This window comes from Taurulus bubalis (genome assembly GCF_910589615.1).
Source record: "Taurulus bubalis genome assembly, chromosome: 10".
Lineage (NCBI taxonomy): Eukaryota > Metazoa > Chordata > Actinopteri > Perciformes > Cottidae > Taurulus > Taurulus bubalis.
The window spans coordinates 14,062,342-14,082,702 of record NC_136598.1 but is presented as its reverse complement, the minus strand read 5'-3'; the positions used below and the strand labels follow the sequence as shown (position 1 = coordinate 14,082,702).

Sequence of the window (20,361 nt, the reverse complement as noted above, 5' to 3'; positions counted from 1 at the left end):
AAGCCAGGGTCCGGGTCAGCCAGGTTTTATATGAATTTATCTCCTCTCCTCCTGTCCCTGGATCTCTAATAATTGTAATATTTTCTCATTTTAGCTTCATCATCCCTTAATACATCCACAGATACCTTTCTCAACAATATCACTATAATTTGAGTCCTTCAATATTAAGAATGAAAGGCTGTAATCCAATACACTGATGGCGACTGCTTAGTCAGTTTAATTCCAGTAGTCAGCGCTATTAAAGGATTCTGCTCTAAATGAAAACACAGTTGGGGGTCTTGCTACACAAACACTAGCTTTCATTTTCAAAGTAATAAAGCTGGATTTGCCTTGTGCTTGTTTTTACAGGGATTTCACTGATATAGAGACTACAGTGAGCATGCAAAAGAAGAAGAAAAAACTCTTAATATGTGCTCCCTCGATCTCCAGATTCACCATTGTACATCCCCCATACATTTCCCTATGTCTCTCCACATGGCAGCCTAATCCCCTGCTGCAGCCGATAATGCCTGTTGGCTCTGGCTCTTAGCTGCAATAGTAGATTGGATGAAGGACAGTGCTGCCGTGTTAGTAAGGCAAACTGCTGCTGCTTCCACTGACACAATTTCTTAACGTCACCTGACAAATGTATTTCTGCCAGATCTGAAGAGTTTTTCATAAAAATGCTTCTCAAAGGAGGTAAAATGTGTACCATGTTGTCTATCTTAGTTTGCCCTGTTGAGGGGCACAGATTTGCTCTTAGCCTTAAACACAACATACAGCTGAGGCTGGAATAGTTTGGTGTCATAATCCAAAGAATTGAGCAATTTCAATTTAAAAGATTTATGGATGACCAAAGTCTTTGCAATTCATGAAGGGTTCACTTATGTGTGGACCAATTTCATGGTAATATATTTGAGAGTAATTGAGATATGTAAGAAAGCATCAAATTCTTAATTGAAGAACCTGGAACCATCAAACGACTCAAATGTCTTCAACGTTTTTTCAACTAGTTGCAGATTATTTTCTGTGATTAATTGATTTATTTGTTGCAGCTCTAGTTAAGACATTTCAGTCCGGACCAAAGTGGTCCATAAAACCAAAATATCCAATAATGTTATGTTCATGCTCGTCCGAACATGGGATATAACTATCTCTTGCTGCTTTTTCAAAACCAAACCTGAAAGAATCTTGCTGAGGCGGCTTTTACAGACAGGCGCCAGCAGAGGCAGGGCTTGTGGGGCCTGGTGGAGGACTGGGCAGAGGTCAGACAGACGGGTCAGACAGTCTAAGCCTACCCCTGTGTTGGAGATGCCCCTGGGATAGGTGCTCCAACTCGCCCTATCCCGTGAGAACAGTCACACTGCATGGCTCCCCTGGGACGAAGAGACACTCTCACATCTGTGTATAAATTCTGTCTAGCGAACCATCCTTAACTATGTCTGTCATTCTACACACACACAGATGAACATGCAAACACAAACACTACACTGGACACTATGCACAATCAGAATGCCTGTAAAATAAACTGCCTGGTCAGATCTTAAATGTGTTACTCCCCACACGCACACAGACACATGTGCATGTGATAACATCCACATGCACAAGCAAATACAATGTAGATGCAGCCAAATTGTGTGTGCTCCACCTTTGTAGATATGCGAAGAGACAATCTATTGATGTAACCATAACAGATATAGGGAGAGACGGCAACAACCACATGAAATCACGTAATTATTCTGAGGTATGCTGGGTTTCAGATCCATCACCATGGCAACTACAGATGTGACCTTAGAGGAGCAGAGGACATGCTAAAGGCAGTGCTGTATATTCTGCGCATGAAAGACATAATCCTGCTATTAAAAGGATAACCAGTGTTGCAGGTTTAATAATATTTCAGTGTTCACTCATTTACAGCTGATTTGTTTGTCTCTCTACAGGAGGATATTACAATACTGTTTGAAGGATGAGAGTCAGCCAAATAGTTTTCCTCCGCAGCCAGAAGGACACAGTGTTCCTTTGGCGCAGAAGGGAAAACCAAGAAAATAACAAATTGACTTCATATTGCCACTGCAGTCTCAAACTGAAACCAGAAATAAGATGAAAATAAAAGGATTCAATGACCGATGATGATTATTCTAAAGTCATCAGAGACATCCTTTGACTAAAAGTGAAAGTCTTCTCAGCACTTATTAAAAAAAGCAAACATTGACACCATAACCAATATACACACAATTTATAGCACTGCATCATATTCATATAAAGACATATATGGCTGTAGTTACACTTTTCTTTTCAATGTGACTTTTGTAATCAGATGCACCAGATTGTAACTCCCTTGTGTCCGCATTTGACTCTTCAATGCAACTTGCCTCCTCGGATGTGATCGGATAGTTTCCATGGTCAAAGGACTACCTCAGCATTTGGTCTGGCTTATCGGATCCTAACGCGAGCAATGTTCGATCTTGGAGTGTGGGTGTAACGACGTCCAGAGATTTGACTGCAACAATAACTCACTCTGCCAAAAATTATTATGTTTGTCAACAATACTATTTAGATGATGTACAGTTGCCTCGTCAATATGCATTTTTGACTGAAATGGAAAACACATACGAATGCCAATTTATGCAATATCATTCTTCAGAAACAGCCATAAGGTGGCAACATATTTATGAAAGCTCCATTCCTATTGTATCTTTAAAATGATTCATCAGGAAACTGTAATTGATCAATCTGAACCCTGGGTCAGAATGCCTTGGAGGGATTCTCATCATTCCTGTCAAAAAAGCATGTTGTCTCTGTTGGTAACTGCATCTCATTCCCTCTCTCAGTGAGCGGTGGCATCCCCGAGGTGTGAATGCTATGCTCTATAGTCATTTCCATTGTATCTGCTACCCCTTTGGTCACTTTCCAGTATACACATACACAGACTTTTTATTGCATCTTGCCAGAAAATACAGTTATCACCTTTCTGTCCAACTCTCTGATCTCAATACAGTTTCTCTTCTGCACCGGTTGATTTTAAATGATTGATCTTTTCACTGATTCACGGTTTTATAATATGTTAAACATTGTGAAATACAATTTCTCACAGTCCAAGGTTCTTCAAATGTCTTATTCTAAACCTAAAGATATTTAGTTATCTAGCCTTTGGTGGAAGACAAGGAAAAGCATGAAATCCTGAAGTTGAAGTTGAAACAAAGGAACATTTGCAAATTCTGCTTCAAAAATTACTAAAATAATTATTTGTTAAAGGTTGCAGGTACATTTTCTATTGATCAAGTAATTAATAGACTGCAGCTCTAGTTTTTGACCAAATTTCCCCTTAGGGATTAATAAAGTATATATTCATTCATTCATTCTAGTGGTAATCAATTGTTTTAGAAAGATATCTGTTTTTAAGGTGTATGGAACATATAACTTTTAAACAACTTATATGTACTTCAAAGCCACAAGGCTCCATCTTTCGTTCCCTGCACAGAGATCCGTCTCTTCCCCACAATAGTTCTCCACCTTCATTGTTTTAACTGAATTACCTTTCCATTGCTAACACTGTGACCCCTCCTACTGTACGTCTCACAGCTGCTGACTAACAGGAATCGGGGTATAAAGATCATTCCCACTCCTGTTGCAGCATTATTTTAGGGCATTGCCAACCCCTCTTCTTCGCTCTACATCTCTTTCATACACATACACGTGAAAATGAAAAAAGATGGTTTTGGGGATAAGGACAAAAACAGGCAGTGACCTTCTATGTGGATGTGCTCCTCCCTGATCATCCTCTTTTGTTCTCCTATCGCTACCTTTCTCTCTCGTGCAGTCCATCATTGTATCTATTGCTACGCTGTATCCTGCACTCCTCTACTGGAACACCAGCCAGGACATTTTGTTCTGTGCAGCTCTGAACTTTTTACCATCCTAAACGGAGAGATCTGGCCAGGGAACAGTTGGCATTTAGCAATAGAGAAACACACGTTACATCCTGATAAGTGTCTGGAAAGTATAGACAGACATAAATAAAACAATGCAATCTAACAACGTTGGCAACCATCAATACAAATTTGTCAACCCCAGAATCATCTCATTTAAGTATGACGAATATCCAGAATCAAATGTAATGTGTTGTTAATTTCACAGATTAAATCCAGTGTTGAGAGATAAAGAGTGTTTTATCTTTTGCTCAGTGACACAGTATTTGCCCCAAGTAGAATGCAAGTCAGATGAAGACAGAAGTTCCTATTATTTTGCACTCTATAGCGCAGATGTGCACCTTGAAAAATGAGACCTGGTCATTGCAGTCACGTACGTATCTTTCTGCTTTTGCTGTTTTGATTCAGATTAATAAGAAGAATGACAAATGTTATATGCTGCTGTTTAGTCTTGTATCTATTTTAGCTGCTGTGCGGCTGCATCTGTGCACGACATTTGAGAAATATCAATGGAGAAGAGAAGCTGGGGCAAGCAGTGTAGTCACGGTAAAATAAAATAAAACATGCAGCTTACGTGGTGATGATAGAATAAAAGGAAATAAACAAACACACAAAAACTCCTTCAACTTCAGCGCTATGTCTGCACGGGGGAAAGTTGTCTTCAAAGACAGAGATATAGTGATAGCAAAGGAGATACAGAGATATTTAATTTTCATCTGGGTATGGTATACAGGCAGGGACAGGATCTAAACCAGTCACATGACCAGTTTAGGGAGATAGCTCAGCCTGCAGCTCCCGTTATAAAGTTCATGTGTGCCAGAAACACAGCAGGGCCCATTACTGACATCCTACCTGACGCTCAGCTCACTCCCCTGGTGTGTGTGTGTGTGCGTGCGTGCGTGTGTGTGTGTGTGTGTGTGTGTGTGTGCGTGCGTGCGTGGACGAGTTAATTCAACACAACAAAAACTAAGCGCTGGAAATTTATAAAAAATTCTTGTGGTAGCCCTAAGCTAAAACACAAAAATGTCATACAGACATGAAGATACCAAACAGGAAATGAGACGTGACCTCTTTTGCTGCAGGGTGTGTGGTGACACAGTATGTTATTACCAATAATAATAAGTTCAGGTCATACGGGGTGGATAATAATGGTGGAAAATGTCCTATGTTAACAACATGATGCAAAAATGTGTGTTTCCCCGTCCCATACACGACTTGGAAGTTGACATAAACACGCTTTTCAAGTCTAGAACTTAAGTAAGAACTCTGATATGACTTGATATAACCTGATCTATGAATGCAGCAACTCTCGTTAACTTCTCATGTTACTCCACCTACAATTTAATCACAAGATCAGAGGAGGGAGGGGAAACAAAATAACAGCATTTCTTGCATGAGACACAAATCAATATCCGCTTGACATCCACATGTGCACATACAGAAGGTGATTTAGGAATAGCATCTCAGCTGTTTTTGCTTTGATGATTAGATATGGATGCCTTTTTCTTAATAAAGACAAGAATGCCAACTTTCCAAATCAATCACACTCAAATGCACGGAACAATATTCAGGAGAAAGACCAGGACAACCAGAAAACAAAACTTTTACCATGACTGCTCTCAGCTTTAAGAACACTTTATTAACTTGTGTTTGGTCCATATTCACAATGTATTTCTGTACAATATGTTCTTCTCTCTATTGCTCTCCCGCTCTTAAATTCTCCATTAAAACTGTGTGTAAAAGTTCTATTGAGGCGTCATCAATGTGGTGCTAACACGTGCAGTATTTTTTTTTCAATGGGACTAATCCATGCAATCGTGAGGCTCAAGACCACGTCAGAATTTAAATGCCATTGCACACACAATAGAATAGCTTTAGATGCCACGTGCATATTTACAGAGAGCAACGGACGAAGATGGGCATGCGTGGCGCTACTACTGAGTTCAAACAGTACCATTCATGCTATTATAACTCGTTCACATTGTCACACCCTGTACAAACGCCATGCATTGTACATTACGTGTCACACACACACGCACACACACACACACATGGGGTGGGGCTAGTTAACAGATGTGGATCTGTGTGAAAATACAGCACATACAGTAGGCAATGTGGATGTGGGATGTGGACACACTGTTGGACCAGGTCAGCAGAAGAGCATAACATTTCAAAAGTAATCTGCTTGGTTGTTTCAGTGTAGGGTGTTACAACAACAATGCTTGTCTCACAACTGAACTGCAATATTTACTTTGCATCCTAACCTTCTCGTAATTCGTTGTGTGCCTTAGATCTATAGCAATTTGGTTTTGAATGGTGTAATGCGCCGGGAGAAAACAGGATAAACGGCAAAGGTGCAAATGTAGTTTATGTCCAAGTTATTTTGTTGTAACCACAAATGTATCTGCCTTTTGTGAAAAGGTGGATTGCATCATAGTGACTTGAATGCAAAATGAAATCAAAGTTTTGTTTAATTTGGTATCTTGAGTTTTGTGAAGAGTATTTTGTTGCAGACCACATATTGTCACACACTTGGGATGAGCTTTAGTGCTCATTTTGAGTTCAACATTGTGAGTCCGTTGGGTCGAGACGTTGGGTCCGTTGGGTCGTTGTTTATGCTAACCATAATCCTCACTTTCCTTTGATGGATTCTTGGCTGTGTAAACTGGACTAAGTTATTGTTCCTGCTTCTCTCTTCCAATAGCTGACATCCACTTTGCATCATTTTCATTGGGTTTGCATGCCTCAACACTTCTTTAGCACTTCAACCATACATCTATGCACTGCTTTCATTGCTGATCTACACTCTCTATTATCGTTTTGATAAATGCCTCTCTTTTTAAGTAAACAGTTGACCTCACACAAAGTTACTTTTTCTGAAAATAAATAATAACAAATTCACCTGATAAGCCATACTAAGCAGTGCTTATTAGTTGATTGATACTTGAAAAACTGTACATGCCATGTGATATTTTGGCTGATTGTGGTGCTAGAAGGATTGCTGTAGAAAAATAAATATGCATCTTCATTTGTTAAGACAAACTTCTTTTTTTTGTTTTCTACCTTGCAAGCATCTTGATGGCAACAAAAATGGGAGGACATTAGTGTGAGAGTAATGAAACATGTCTAAATCAAAAAACTGTTTGAAACATTCACATAACAGGAAAACAGTGATGACATTTTGAAACTTATTCAAGAGGAAGGAAAACATATGGCTATATTTGTAGGAAGACTGGTGCAGAAGGATGGAGGAGTTATGGAAAACCTGTATTAGAGATCAGAGAGAGTATGCACACTTAACCAACACTCAGTATTTGCACACCCAACCACAGACACATAACAGCATGGACATGCTCAACTATTTACAGTAAAAGTAATAGTTTGGAAGGATTGCATCGTGACTTAAGTGCAACATCACAATCTAAGACCCCAGTGAAGACCCCGATAAAGAAACACACTTATCTCCATGTGATGTCATGCTTGTTGACAGATAATTCAGGATGTCAAAAATAGAGTTGTGTGGTGCCAAGCAAGTGTAGACCGTGGTCTCATTATGTGAGTGCACATGCTTTTAACTGCATCTGCTACATCTCATGTGCTGTGTTTTCAAAAATGTGTGTGTGTTCTATCACAATCCATACAGTCCAGATAAAAATGGAGGCAGAGATGGAGGAGACATTGCATGCAAAGCTTACAGTAAGTCCACAAAGACGACCATTCACATACCAATCACTCAGTAGTTCACACATTATGTTATGTACTGACCTCTGGTGGTTACACGTGACACTGAAGGAAGAATTAGACCTAAACTGCTATGAATGAAACACACCACACGGTGGAGAAAGATGACGGCAACAAATTTGCAATGAGGTTGTCTGAAAAACACCCCCTCAGGACAGATACAAATCCTTTAAAAAAAAAAGAGGATTTTATATGGTTAGTCTAATGCTTCTGAAAGGGTTGCCTGGGGTAATTTAGATATTCAGCAAATACAACAGATACACCATTACGGGTAAGTCACTTTCGCCTCTGCAGCAAATGTATGAGCAAAGGCTCCTCATCTTACATTTCCCTTGTTATTACTAGATAAAATGTGCACTACCAGAACAGCAGCCATGGTTTCATTCAATGTTGACCTCACTGTCATAAAAGATAAAGCAGAAAGGCACCCATATTCTAAGAAATCATCGGCCCAATCATTAGAATCAGCACACTTTTTATTTTACCCACATAAGTTTGGTACTACTAAAGCACAAAACGCGCTAAAACAATATTCTCAAAGTAATGTATATTGAGGAAAAAAAGCTCCTGCTTTAGTATTGATACAAACACAGGTATGACATCAGAATTAGTTTTTTTTAATGTAGTGAATTAAAGAAGAAAAGAAAACGATTGAAACTGAAATGGCTGACATTTCCTGTAAACTGATGAGTGATAATTCCTGACAGACTTATTATTATTATTATTTTGATTCCATTAGACATGTGTGGTAAATTGTCACAATTAGCATATTCATGATTGAGTTACAATGACCACCAATTTCTAATAATTTCAATCGTGAGAGCAAGTTGATATTCTTGCCAAATTTGCTCAAGGTGTTCCTGAGGTATCGCGATCACAAGAATGGGTCTGACGTGACGTCACAGTGACCTTGACCTTCGACCACCAAAATCAAATCAGTCCAGGTGTGAGCACAAATTGGAAAACATTCCCTCATCAGCTGTTCCTGAGATATCACGTTCACTAGAATAAGTTTGGCTGTCGTCGGCGCGGCTCTCTTGGTCTCATCTCGCTCTTAAAACTGGGATTCAGTGAAGACATTATTCCCAGTAAATAAATAACAAATGCTTTGTGTACAAAAACAGACAGGCTTTAATTAAATACTCCAAAATGAAGAAAATACAAAAATTAATTGGAAAACAATTTCCATTTGTTCTCATTGTTTTAGTTTCTATTGCGTTTGAATGACATTATAATCAATCCACAGCATAAAGGCATTAATCTACATTCATTCACGCACGGCATTTCAAACAATAAAGTGCTAGTTAACCAAAGTAGATACACTGAGACAATACCTGCCACCCTCTTTGAGACAGTGGAAATATACACATACAGTGCAAGTACATTTTTACACACAAACACGAGGCAATAGTTTGACCCTGCAGTTCACTTAAGTAGATGCTTAACCCTGTGCTTTATTCTGTAGACGGACTTTTGTTTGGGTAGTTTCGTCTGACAGAGTCTAGACTGCTGATACGTACTGTTTCTATCTTGTAAAGTACAGATAAGAGAGTCAAGCTGGATGTGCATACAGGTTAATATGCACGCACACACGCATGCACGCACCTGTTTTGACCCCTATCATTGGTGAGCTTGCCTCTTGTCTGTGTGAGTGTAAGTTGTGTCATACAGAGTAAACTCCACAGTAATAAGTAATTTTACTTTGTGTAGTCCCGAAAATCTGTTTCAAACATCGCAACTACAATAAAAAGAAACATTCATGCTGGATTATTCAGTGATTTTGCCGCACTAGCATTTCAAGGCCGTTGTAAAATATTTGTTAGTCTTTGACTGATATTGTTAAGTCCTGAAATACTTCCTGAACTCTAATTAGTGTGCTTTATTGAGTTTAACTCAAGTGTAAATGTGTCTTCATGCAAGTTGTAAGTGCGTTCCTGTCATGTTTAGAGTCCGTGCTTCAGGCTGGACGCAAATGGTAATAATGCTGCAGTACATGGGATTCATCATTTTATTTTTTACTGTGATATTGAATAAAGAATTTCAATAGTATGGACTACTAAATGTCTGGTTGTAACCTCCCTAACTGCTGTCAAATCTAATATAATTGTCAAGCTTCACGCAGTGCATTGATTCGCTCATCCCCTCCTTGCCCGCGCTCTCTCACACAAATACATCGACAACGAACCCATCTGTTGCTCCTCTGAAATCTTTTACCCTTTTTTCTTCCAGATTCTGTTCTATTTTTCCCAGATTCTGTGCTTCCATTAAAATTGTTCTGAATTTGGCATTTTACGATTAAAGCACTTTTGTCATCAGAAAGAGTGTCTAATCATTTTTCAACAATTCATTGAGAAAATATTAAAAATTGAATGAATGAACACAACATTGCACTATTTTTAAATCAAAGAAAGTGCTTCAATGCAGTCATAATACAAAACATTCCTTCCACCCACCCCAGAGTCGGGCCAGCACCCCTTCACGATAGTAGGATTCGTAATGTTTCCGGATCGGGCACTGACAACTGGCACCACATCACAGACGAGCGGACAAAAGAGGGACAACACCAGTGATTTCAACTCCTTGCACCCTTTTTTTTTACGCCCTATCCATTCACGGATTCATGATTTATGTTCCTTGTGTTTGAACTGAAAAAAAGACATCAAAACAGAGTAAAACAATGCTGTCTCAAATATTCAATATCACTGATAACCAAACAGGCAAAACTGCAACAAAATAAAATGAGGGAGTCTGTTTTTTTTCTCAGTTTGGAGTCTTTTTGCCACAACGCGTAATTCTGATCTCACCTTTGTCACACAATCCAGTCAGTTGTGCTCTATACCTGCAACGTCTTTGATCAGCAACCTGACCACATGGCCAGGAAACATCACAGTCTGTGAAGGGAATCTGGCTTGGAGCTGCAATGATGACTGATAGATTTACGCTGTCTCTCTTTTTGATCGCGACGTCCTTTAGCAGTTCAGGAAGGCACATAATTCTCCAATGAGATGAGATTTACGTCCTGCCGTTTTGGGTGACAGGCACTTGAACACCTTTCTGTCCTGTTGCTACACAAAGCGATAGAGAAAGTGCATGTTAGTCACATATGCGATATTATTAAGCTGCACCAAAAAAGACCAGAGGTGATACAGTGCTTCAATAAAAGGAAAGAACGTGAAACTGACATTGAACTGCAACTGTGAAGAAGCTTACCCAATCTGTACTTCTCTTTAGCTTCAGCTCTCTCTTTGGCATCAAAGTACCAAACGGTGATAGCATAGCTAGAAACACAAGAAGCGCAAAGAGATCTTATTAACAAGAGGACAAAAGCTAATAATTTTTGTCAGTACAACAGTACGAAAAAAATAGCTGTTTTCTTGTGTAAAGAAATTAACGGTTTAAGTTTAAGCAAAACTGACAAGGAAAGTTGAAACATACATTGTGACATAAGAAATTGAATGTTAATTTGCAGTTCAATTTGGTTTGTTTCCATTTAAGAGTTTTATAGTCACACCTAAATGTAGCTTAGAAGAAAAAACCCTTGAAAACGTAATTATACGGGGGAAAAAAATGTTTTGTCTGACATGGAACAGCAGACTACAGCAGGTGTCCAGCAGAGGGTTCATTTCTACAGTTTCTAGTGTCTCCAGTGGGGCTGCGTTGTTTATTCCTGTCTCTCGTGCCGGTGCCTCTCCAGCACGAGTCCTGCAATCGAACCTTCCTCCCCTCTCTCTCCCAACGACCCCCCACAGGAAACACGTACTTCCTGCTTCCGGCCCCACCTCGCCCCCCAGCAGTCAGATGGAGAGGAGCAGAAGAAACACTAAACGAGTAAAAAAGGATGCGTCATGTGCCCTCGATGGACACAACTATTTGGTCCTACAATGCCAATTACAGTATGTGTGCAAGTGATAACTTGCCTGTATCGGTCTAATTTTGTCCCGAAAAAGAAAACGTTATAAAAATAAGCATCCCTGATAGAAGTAGAAGATAGAGGCAGGACTCCATGCTAAAGCACCGATCAATCTGTACTTTATTAAACATGTATAATCAATCTACTTTTTTTTTCAGTGCAAACAGTTAAATAATTGATACATTTTATTTACAATACATTTTAATTGTAAGTAATTAATGTCCATGCATTTTCAGTATAGTGTACTAAAATATGCTAGCTATATACAGGCAATATTGGCAGTGTTCCCTACCTCTTCCCAGGCAATATGAAACCATAACATAACTTTGTGAGAGTGCGTGTGCATGAATTGTACATACAAGAGCCCAGCATGTTTTAGAGTTACTGACCGAGTGGCGTAGGCGGGCTTGACTTCATGAGGGTTTCTGCGGTCGGACCAGAATATCAGCAGCCGGTCAAACAGAGGTTCGATGTTGGCGACCACATTTTTGCCTTCAGGGTAGATCTGCAGCAACCCTCCTTGTTTCTATAAAGGCACATACACACAAAGCATGAAATACATGTTTTTTTTGATGATGCTCATTCACTCTGACATGTACTCGTGTTTTTAAAGTTTTAAAACTCATATTGATCTTATCAATGATGCACCTTGACATCCCAGTTCTTGTTGAGATAGTAGATACATGTGATGCAGCGTCCGTCACCATTTGGGTTGTCAACATGTCGGACGTAACCTGCTCCATTCCCTGGGTAACAAGCAACCATAGCCTGAAACAGAAGAAAAGGAATTATTAGCTGTGTGCCCGCCATCAACAAAAACACAGCACACAAAAAATGTATCTATCTGGTAGAGATGACAGTGATTTAAAAAAGGAACACTATGTAGCATTTAGGTATTTTGAGCTATTGGAAGAAATGTAATATACCATTATTAAGTATGTTTTCTTTAGCGTATAATCACCTCGTTACAAAGCTGGCCGCCATGTTTCTACAGAAGCCCAGAACAGACAAAGCAAGCACCGGCTCGGAGGAGATAAGAATTGCAGAATCAATAACTTCTTTTAAATCACTTCTTAAAACCCATTTTTATAGAATTGCTTTTAAGCGATGTCGTTCTTTTATGTCCGTTCATGATCTTTTATGCAGTTATTTTGTTCCCCTGTTTTTGTTTGTTTATTTTATTTATTTATTTGTTTTCGATTCCATTTGCTCTTTCTTATTTGTTTGATTTTGATGTATTCATTGCCTTACGGTATGGTCCTTTGTTTTTAATTACTGGTATTTAAGTTATGAACAACTATACGTTGCTTCTTTGTAGAGCATTTTGTAAAACTTTGTTTTTAAAAAGGTGCTATATAAATAAAGTTATTACTATCTAGTATATTACTAGATAGGGCCATTCACATTTTCACGTCGACTACCAAAGTTGTTCTTCACGCTTGGCACGCAAGACGTTTCAGACGTTCAACCACACGTGTTACTATAGAGACTACTTACTGTAGTGTACTATAGACACACAATACGCCACATGATGTAATTTGTGAAACGCACACGCAGTCCAGAGAGCAGAGAAATGCGTCAAGAGTTCAGCTGTTGTTCTCAGCTACAAAATTATCTGCAGATAGAGTATATATATGTTCAAACAATAGTGTCGCGCTAGTATTTCCCATGCTTGAGGTCTATGGGATGAGAGCGCTGCTTTCTCTGGGGAGTGAGACTTGCGTGAGAGCTCTTCAGTCAATGTGCATTCCAGACGGGAGCCACGACAGGACCATAGGAGATGAGCCTGTGTCCCTTTGACATATCATCAGTTTGTGTTTCAGGCCAGAGTTGTGTAAATAGTTTCCAAACGTCTCCAGCGGCTGTAACAAGCGTTCAATCTTTCCTGCTCTGTTGAGCCAGAGGAGGAACATGTGATTCACTGACTGACATCAGCCTACGCTGGCAGAGAGAGATTCTAGGTCATTTTAGTTGGCAGCGTGTGGAGTAATAACCTCTCTTTTATCTCTCCAGGCTACAAAAGAAGATACTGTCACTGTCTTGACTCATAATATTCTGCTCGGGAAGCACAAGTTTCAATATCAGGAGCCAGTGCATCACGTCGGCTCTGTTCTGGGACACTATCATTCATGACTAACAGGTTCCGCACTGCTGCAGTATTGATTTGACTCGCCTAACTCTATCATTTAAGACTGTAATACAATGTGAGAGTCTCAACCCTGAGGACATCACTCACATAGATTTCCAAGACAAATGTCCCTATTCTTGTGATTTTTGTTCTCATTTTTAAAAAGGGGCGTTTTGTGTCGGAGGAGGTTTTGGTCACTGTGCCCTCCCTCCTCCTCCTCTTGTGGGGTTTCTCTCCTCATTTACAGCCAACTGAGTTTGGTTGTGTGGTGTGTGTGACTCTGGTCAGCCGCCATTGTCTGCTCTCATTACTGACCAATGATCGCAGTCAGAGCTCATTAACTTCCGGACCTTTGGCTCACATGTGCAGATAACTCTTTTATGATATTTAATACAAACTAGTGCATTGCCCATTCAAGGCATGGGTGTTTGGAGCACGTGCCTGTCCGCAGCGGGCCGATTGCTTGGTTTTCAGCGTTCTTGAGCCGTTCATCATTCATTGAGGGAAGTGAAGAAAAGTTTGGTTGTAATGTTAGTGTATCCAGCATCCAACAAGCACACGGGAACTGCAGTCAATAAGCCGCTGCGGACAACATACTCGACTCACACTGGAAAACCCTGAAGCCCCGCCCCCGCTGTTACGCAGAGCGCCAGTGCTTGTTCATTCAAAATGTATTAATGTGACGCGCGTCTAAAAATCAACAACTGAACTCACACTGCACATCCCTGGTTCCCCGCCAGTACACCCACCAAGTGAGAAGTAGTTCAGATGAATGGTTCTCAAGATATGCGAAGGACACGACACACGTATAGATTCCTTGCTTTATAGTTAGATAATCATGTTCAAGGATATATTTTCTCTAAACATAATATGAGGATGGTTATTTATGGTGTGCATGTATTTAAAAAAACTCTGTTTTTATAGTTTACAGCTTTTATCAAACTGGTAACTGTCGTTAACTATGATTAACATGTAGCATGCCAAACAGACAGCTCAACTCTAGTCTTCAGCACCATCACACACACACACACACACACACACACACACACACACACACACACACACACACACACACACACACACACACACACACACACACACACACTCTGTCTTTATCAAAGTGTGCACAGATTCACGCAGCATGACACGGCACGTCTCAATCCTATCTGTCATTTCTGCCCTCCTCGCTCCTTCGTCTCCTCCACTCACGGTAAGTTAAGGTCTAATTGGTATCAACCACCTGTCTGCCAGGCACCATCATTAATGGCCTAATGGCACCACTCAGTAGATACCCAGAATGTCATGGTGACGGCCGGGCGGTCAGAACAGGATGTCGGAACAAGAATAATGTTGCAGGCATATTCTGATAAGAGGAGTGATGGTGAAGAGAGAGGCGAGGAGGGGGCAGGGGATTGATAAGCTTGAACAAACACTTTGAGTATGACAAACATGTGTGTGTTGTGAGGGCGGAGAGGACGTTGCTGGTGCCCTCTGATGATCAACGACACTGAGCCGAATTTTATACGAATGTGTGAATTAAATTTTGTCACTTCCAACTTATATCTGTACAGTTTCTTGGCTCACAGCCCAGTATTCAGCAAGTCACCTCTTAGTTCCTACTTCTATAGGCTGGATAATGGTTTCTGATGTTGTAATAACCTTTGATCCACTTAACATCTGCTAATGTGCCCAGGCTCTTAACAGATTTATGGATTTACTGCAACATAAACAACACTGGACTGGTTTAGAGAACGGATCTGTGTGTATATATATATATATATATATATATATATATATATATATATATATATATATATATATATATACAGTATGTGTGTATGTTTTGAAGGTTGGTTCCATAGTTGGAAGTGCATTGTTTGCACTGATACATGAGAAAAAAGGCTTAAGTACTGGAAAGTGTCTATAACCATATTTGGAGAAGGCTCTGCTATCTGTACCTTTACGTAGGAGTCGGTGGTGGAATTAGAAGCATGATTAAATATTCAACTGTAATCTAGTTTTTAATGTTATGTTTTTTTTTTTTTTTTATATGAACATAAAAAAAAAGTTGGGAAAGATGTGCTCAGCCCCGATGAGTCAACTATGTCATGGCCCCAATTGCACTTGTGCAGCATGAGTCACCTCTGAACAGGATAGAGAGACACTGTGTGTGTCTGTGAGCATACCATATACTAATTCTAACCTAAGTGTGAAGTGTATTTTAGGACTGCAACTAACGATTATTTTCATTATTGATTAATCTGATGATTCTTTTCTCAATTGATACATTTATTATTTCGTAAAATGTAATTCGAATTTTAAATGGTTACCACGTTTAATTAAGATAATGTCTTAAATGCTTATGCTTAAACGTTATATTGGACGTGCAGTCCAAAACAGAAAGATATTCAATTCACAACAAAATAAAACAGAGAAAAGCAGGTGTAGCCAAAGAATCTTTGGCATTTTTCTTGAAAGATGACAGAAGCAATTGACTATCAATATGGTTGCTGATAGATTTTCTACCAATCCTCTAAATTAATAATTGACTAATTGTTAATGCATTTAGACTGGAAAAAAAAATCACAAATATGTAGACTTAAAAACACCAACTGCACTACCTAATTCACCCAATTTTTCATTGAAATGGTGGCCCAAATGAACCTAAAAATAGGTTCCATTGAGTTATTTTGTCATGCGTTCAAGCTCTGCTCAGCAAAGTTAAATTATAACGTCATCATGGAGTGTTCGAATGTAATCTTGTCTTTGGCAAGAAACTTGAATTGGTTGGTACTGCACAAAGGGAATGATATGATACGTCTTAATGCATCTGAACTCAGACTAAACTAGTACCAAAAGGTCACTGTAAACATCTCTCTATCCATCCTTCTATACAAGCCTGGTCTGTAGCTGCATTGTGTGCGTTAGTATACGGCTTCTCGCTCCCGTCTGCATGGCCGAGCTCTAGGAGAGGCATCTGAGGACAAGCCGCTGCAGCAGACAGACTCATTATGCCGATCGTCTGCTGCATCGCGAACGCTATCCTCCCACTCTCACTTCCAGTCTATCCCCTCCCCTTCATGTCTCGTTCCCTGCACAGAGATCCATCTCTTCCCCACAATAGTTCTCCACCTTCATTGTTTTAACTGAATTACCTTTCCATTGCTAACACTGTGACCCCTCATACTGTACATCTCACAGCTGCTGACTAACAGGAATCGGGGTATAAAGATCATTCCCGCTCCTGTTGCAGCATTATTTTAGGGCATTGCCAACCCCTCTTCTTCGCTCTACATCTCTTTCATACACAATGCAGAGCTCTACTCTGTATGGGCCTGTTACCAAGGTAACGGCTGGGAAATATTTGGTCTAAGTGGCAAACGAGAGGATTGATAAAGACGAAGGAGAGAGGGAGTAACGGAAGGGGAATGGGAAAGGAGGTCACAATAAAAGACAAGAACAAAAATTAAAATGAAAAAAGAAGGTTTTGGGGATAAGGACAAAACCAGGCAGTGACCTTCTATGTGGATGTGCTCCTCCCTGATCATCCTCTTTTGTTCTCCTATCGCTACCTTTCTCTCTCGTGCAGTCCATCATTGTATCTATTGCTACGCTGTATCCTGCACTCCTCTACTGGAACACCAGCCAGGACATTTTGTTCTGTGTAGCTCTGAACTTTTTACCATCCTAAACGGAGAGATCTGGCCAGGGAACAGTTGGCATTTAGCAATAGAGAAACACACGTTACATCCTGATAAGTGTCTGGAAAGTATAGACAGACATAAATAAAACAATGCAATCTAACAACGTTGGCAACCATCAATACAAATTTGTCAACCCCAGAATCATCTCATTTAAGTATGACGAATATCCAGAATCAAATGTAATGTGTTGTTAATTTCACAGATTAAATCCAGTGTTGAGAGATAAAGAGTGTTTTATCTTTTGCTCAGTGACACAGTATTTTCCCAAAGTAGAATGCAACTCAGATGAAGACAGAAGTTCCTATTATTTTGCACTCTAAAGCACAGATGTGCACCTTGAAACATGAGACCTGGTCATTGCAGTCACGTACGTATCTTTCTGCTTTTGCTGTTTTGATTCTGATTAATAAGCTGCATCTGTGCACGACATTTGAAAAATATCAATGGAGAAGAGAAGCTGGGGCAAGTAGTGTAGTCACGGTAAAATAAAATAAAACATGCAGCTTACGTGGTGATGATAGAATAAAGGAAATAAACAAACACACAAAAACTCCTTCAACTTCAGCACTATGTCTGCACGGGGGAAAGTTGTCTTCAAAGACAGAGATATAGTGATAGCAAAGGAGATACAGAGATATTTACTTTTCATCTGGGTATGGTATACAGGCAGGGACAGGATCTAAACCAGTCACATGACCAGTTTAGGGAGATAGCTCAGCCTGCAGCTCCCGGTATAAAGTTCATATGTGCCAGAAACACAGCAGGGCCCATTACTGACATCCTACCTGACGCTCAGCACACTCCCCTGGTGTGTGTGTGTGTGTGTGTGTGTGTGTGTGTGTGTGTGTGTGTGTGTGTGTGTGTGTGTGTGTGTGTGTGTGTGTGTGCGTGCGCATGGCAGCATTAGAGAAGCAGAGATAAAAGCGGAGCAGACGTGACACAACCAACCATTTGCTCAAAATTGAAAATGATGTCACCAGACTGACTGCCATGTTTGTGACTTCTGCTTTCTGTGGCATGACAATGGAAAACACACCCCTGCCTAGCGTCCTCTCACCTGAACCACACCCTATTCCTGCTCTCACCTTAGTGCGTCCATTGATGACGCAGTCCCCCAGCTGTCCATTGGCAGCGCTGTACATGACGGCCTCGTCAATGTAAGCCATCAGCGCCCCGATGCTCTCACATCCGGGCTCCCGTCCCTCCACCCAGGCGATCTGGTCTCCGCGGATGTTCCGAGAGGGAACGCTGTTCTGGCTCACCAGCTGCCCACCCCGAAATTTCCCGCTGCGGTTTAGGACTTCTACCTCCTCCAGCATCCTGCCGCCCAGCTGAGGGCCCAGGAAGTTGTCCTTCACACAGATGCCATAGCATTTCATGCAGGGGATGATGTACTGCTGGGCTATGTGATCTGCTGACCAGCCGGCCCCTGCAGGAGATGGCGGGGTCAGGATGCAGTGAGCCTCGGCGGGGGGCGTCTGGCCGGGTGCAGCTGGTGGGCCTGAGGAGGCCACTTTGTGTTCGCTGTGCTGGTTAGTATGAGGGGTGAAGGGGGATTGGGGAGTGACACAGTGAACATGATTGATGGTCATTTGGTTGGAATTGTTGCAGCAGTTGACTGTGTCCGTGAGCGGGGCCACTGCTCGGGCCCCTCTGGAGGCCTCTGAAGATTTGTGAGCAACAATTCCATCTCCCAGCCTTCTCCGCTTAAAGTCCGAGTCAACCGAAGCACAAACCTGGTCCACAGAACTTTCTAACCCCAATATGAGACTACTAAGAGTCCCTGACCCCATGTCCCGGTTCTCTCCATCTCTGCGTTTCTGTTGTTGCATCTGTCTGGCTCTCAGGTCCCCATTGGTCCTCCTCATCAGTAAAGGGCACTTCTCATGAGCGGACCAGTCGCCGTTCTCCACCAGACAGGCTGTGCTGGTGAGGGGGTACACCGGGTAACCGTTCGGCGTGTGAGCCAACACGTGCGCGTGGCTCCCCTCCACGGTGGCGGACGGAGACACCACCCCGCAGCTGTAGAGCGGCACGCCGGTTTTGGACTGCTTCGTCGGGGTTGTGACGGCAGGGGAGTCGGTCTGAGAGGCCAGACCCGCGAGTAACTCCGCCGCCGTTGGGCTCCCGACCGGCGCCGCGCAGAAGCAGTTGAGCCCCATGTCCGCCCGGCACGTGTGGTGGCTCTCTGCCGCTCCGAAGACGAGCTGCCGGCCGCTAGTCCCCCTCTCCTGCGGGGCGGAAACGGCGACTGATCCGCGGAGAGAGCTTAGGTTTAGAAGGTCCGCGTGTCCCAAGCTCTCCATTTCACTTCGTCATCTGCTGGATGCGCACGTAGCTCACGTCCTCGCTTCATTTTCTAGCTGAGCCGCTGCTTTCTCTGATGGGAGAGAATCTTTGTCACAGCCACGGGAAGTTTCATGTCCGAGTCCTCTTCTGCGCGCATGCACGTATTTCACCAGCCAGCCAGGCTACTGATCAATACTCTCTGTTTGTATAAACATTGTGAGGCTGTGCAGGATATCTGTGGAGAGTAAAATGATACACTTTAGTTTAGACCTATTAATAGCACAGTACGGAGCACTTGTCACAGTGAGGTGTAGTAAATCATAGATTCATATAGTGCAACATTTATAGGCTATAGGCCCAATGAAAACTCAAAAACAACAACTAAATAACTGGAGTGTCTTCTCAGGGCTGCGTTATTTATTGCCGCTATCATCCTCACTGTTTCATCGGGGAAAGCCGAAAAAAGCCGAAATGTTTTTATTGTAAAAGTAATTTACACTGAAATGAGACTTAAGTTGGAAATGTGTCACCAAGTGCAACCTTGTAGCCTAAACTGAGAATCAATATTCGACAGCTGTACATCTGTCAGTTATTGATTACCAACTTTGCTGCCTTGTTATCAAGATTGCTCCTTTAAAATTAAGCGTCAACATCAAATTAGTTGAAACGCACATTTCAGTG

General features: G+C 41.3%; 1 protein-coding gene across 1 annotated transcript; it reads right to left on the bottom strand.

Annotated features, from left to right (window-relative positions):
• Positions 1 to 10,661: 10,661 nt before the first annotated feature.
• Positions 10,662 to 19,697, bottom strand: egln2 (egl-9 family hypoxia-inducible factor 2; the record flags this gene model as incomplete). Its single annotated transcript, XM_079224532.1, has 5 exons — positions 10,662 to 10,714; positions 10,860 to 10,927; positions 11,949 to 12,085; positions 12,208 to 12,327; positions 18,477 to 19,697. The coding sequence occupies 5 exons, from the start codon at positions 19,695 to 19,697 to the stop codon at positions 10,662 to 10,664; spliced, it is 1,599 nt and encodes a 532-aa protein (XP_079080658.1).
• Between the last annotated feature and the right edge of the window lie 664 nt (positions 19,698 to 20,361).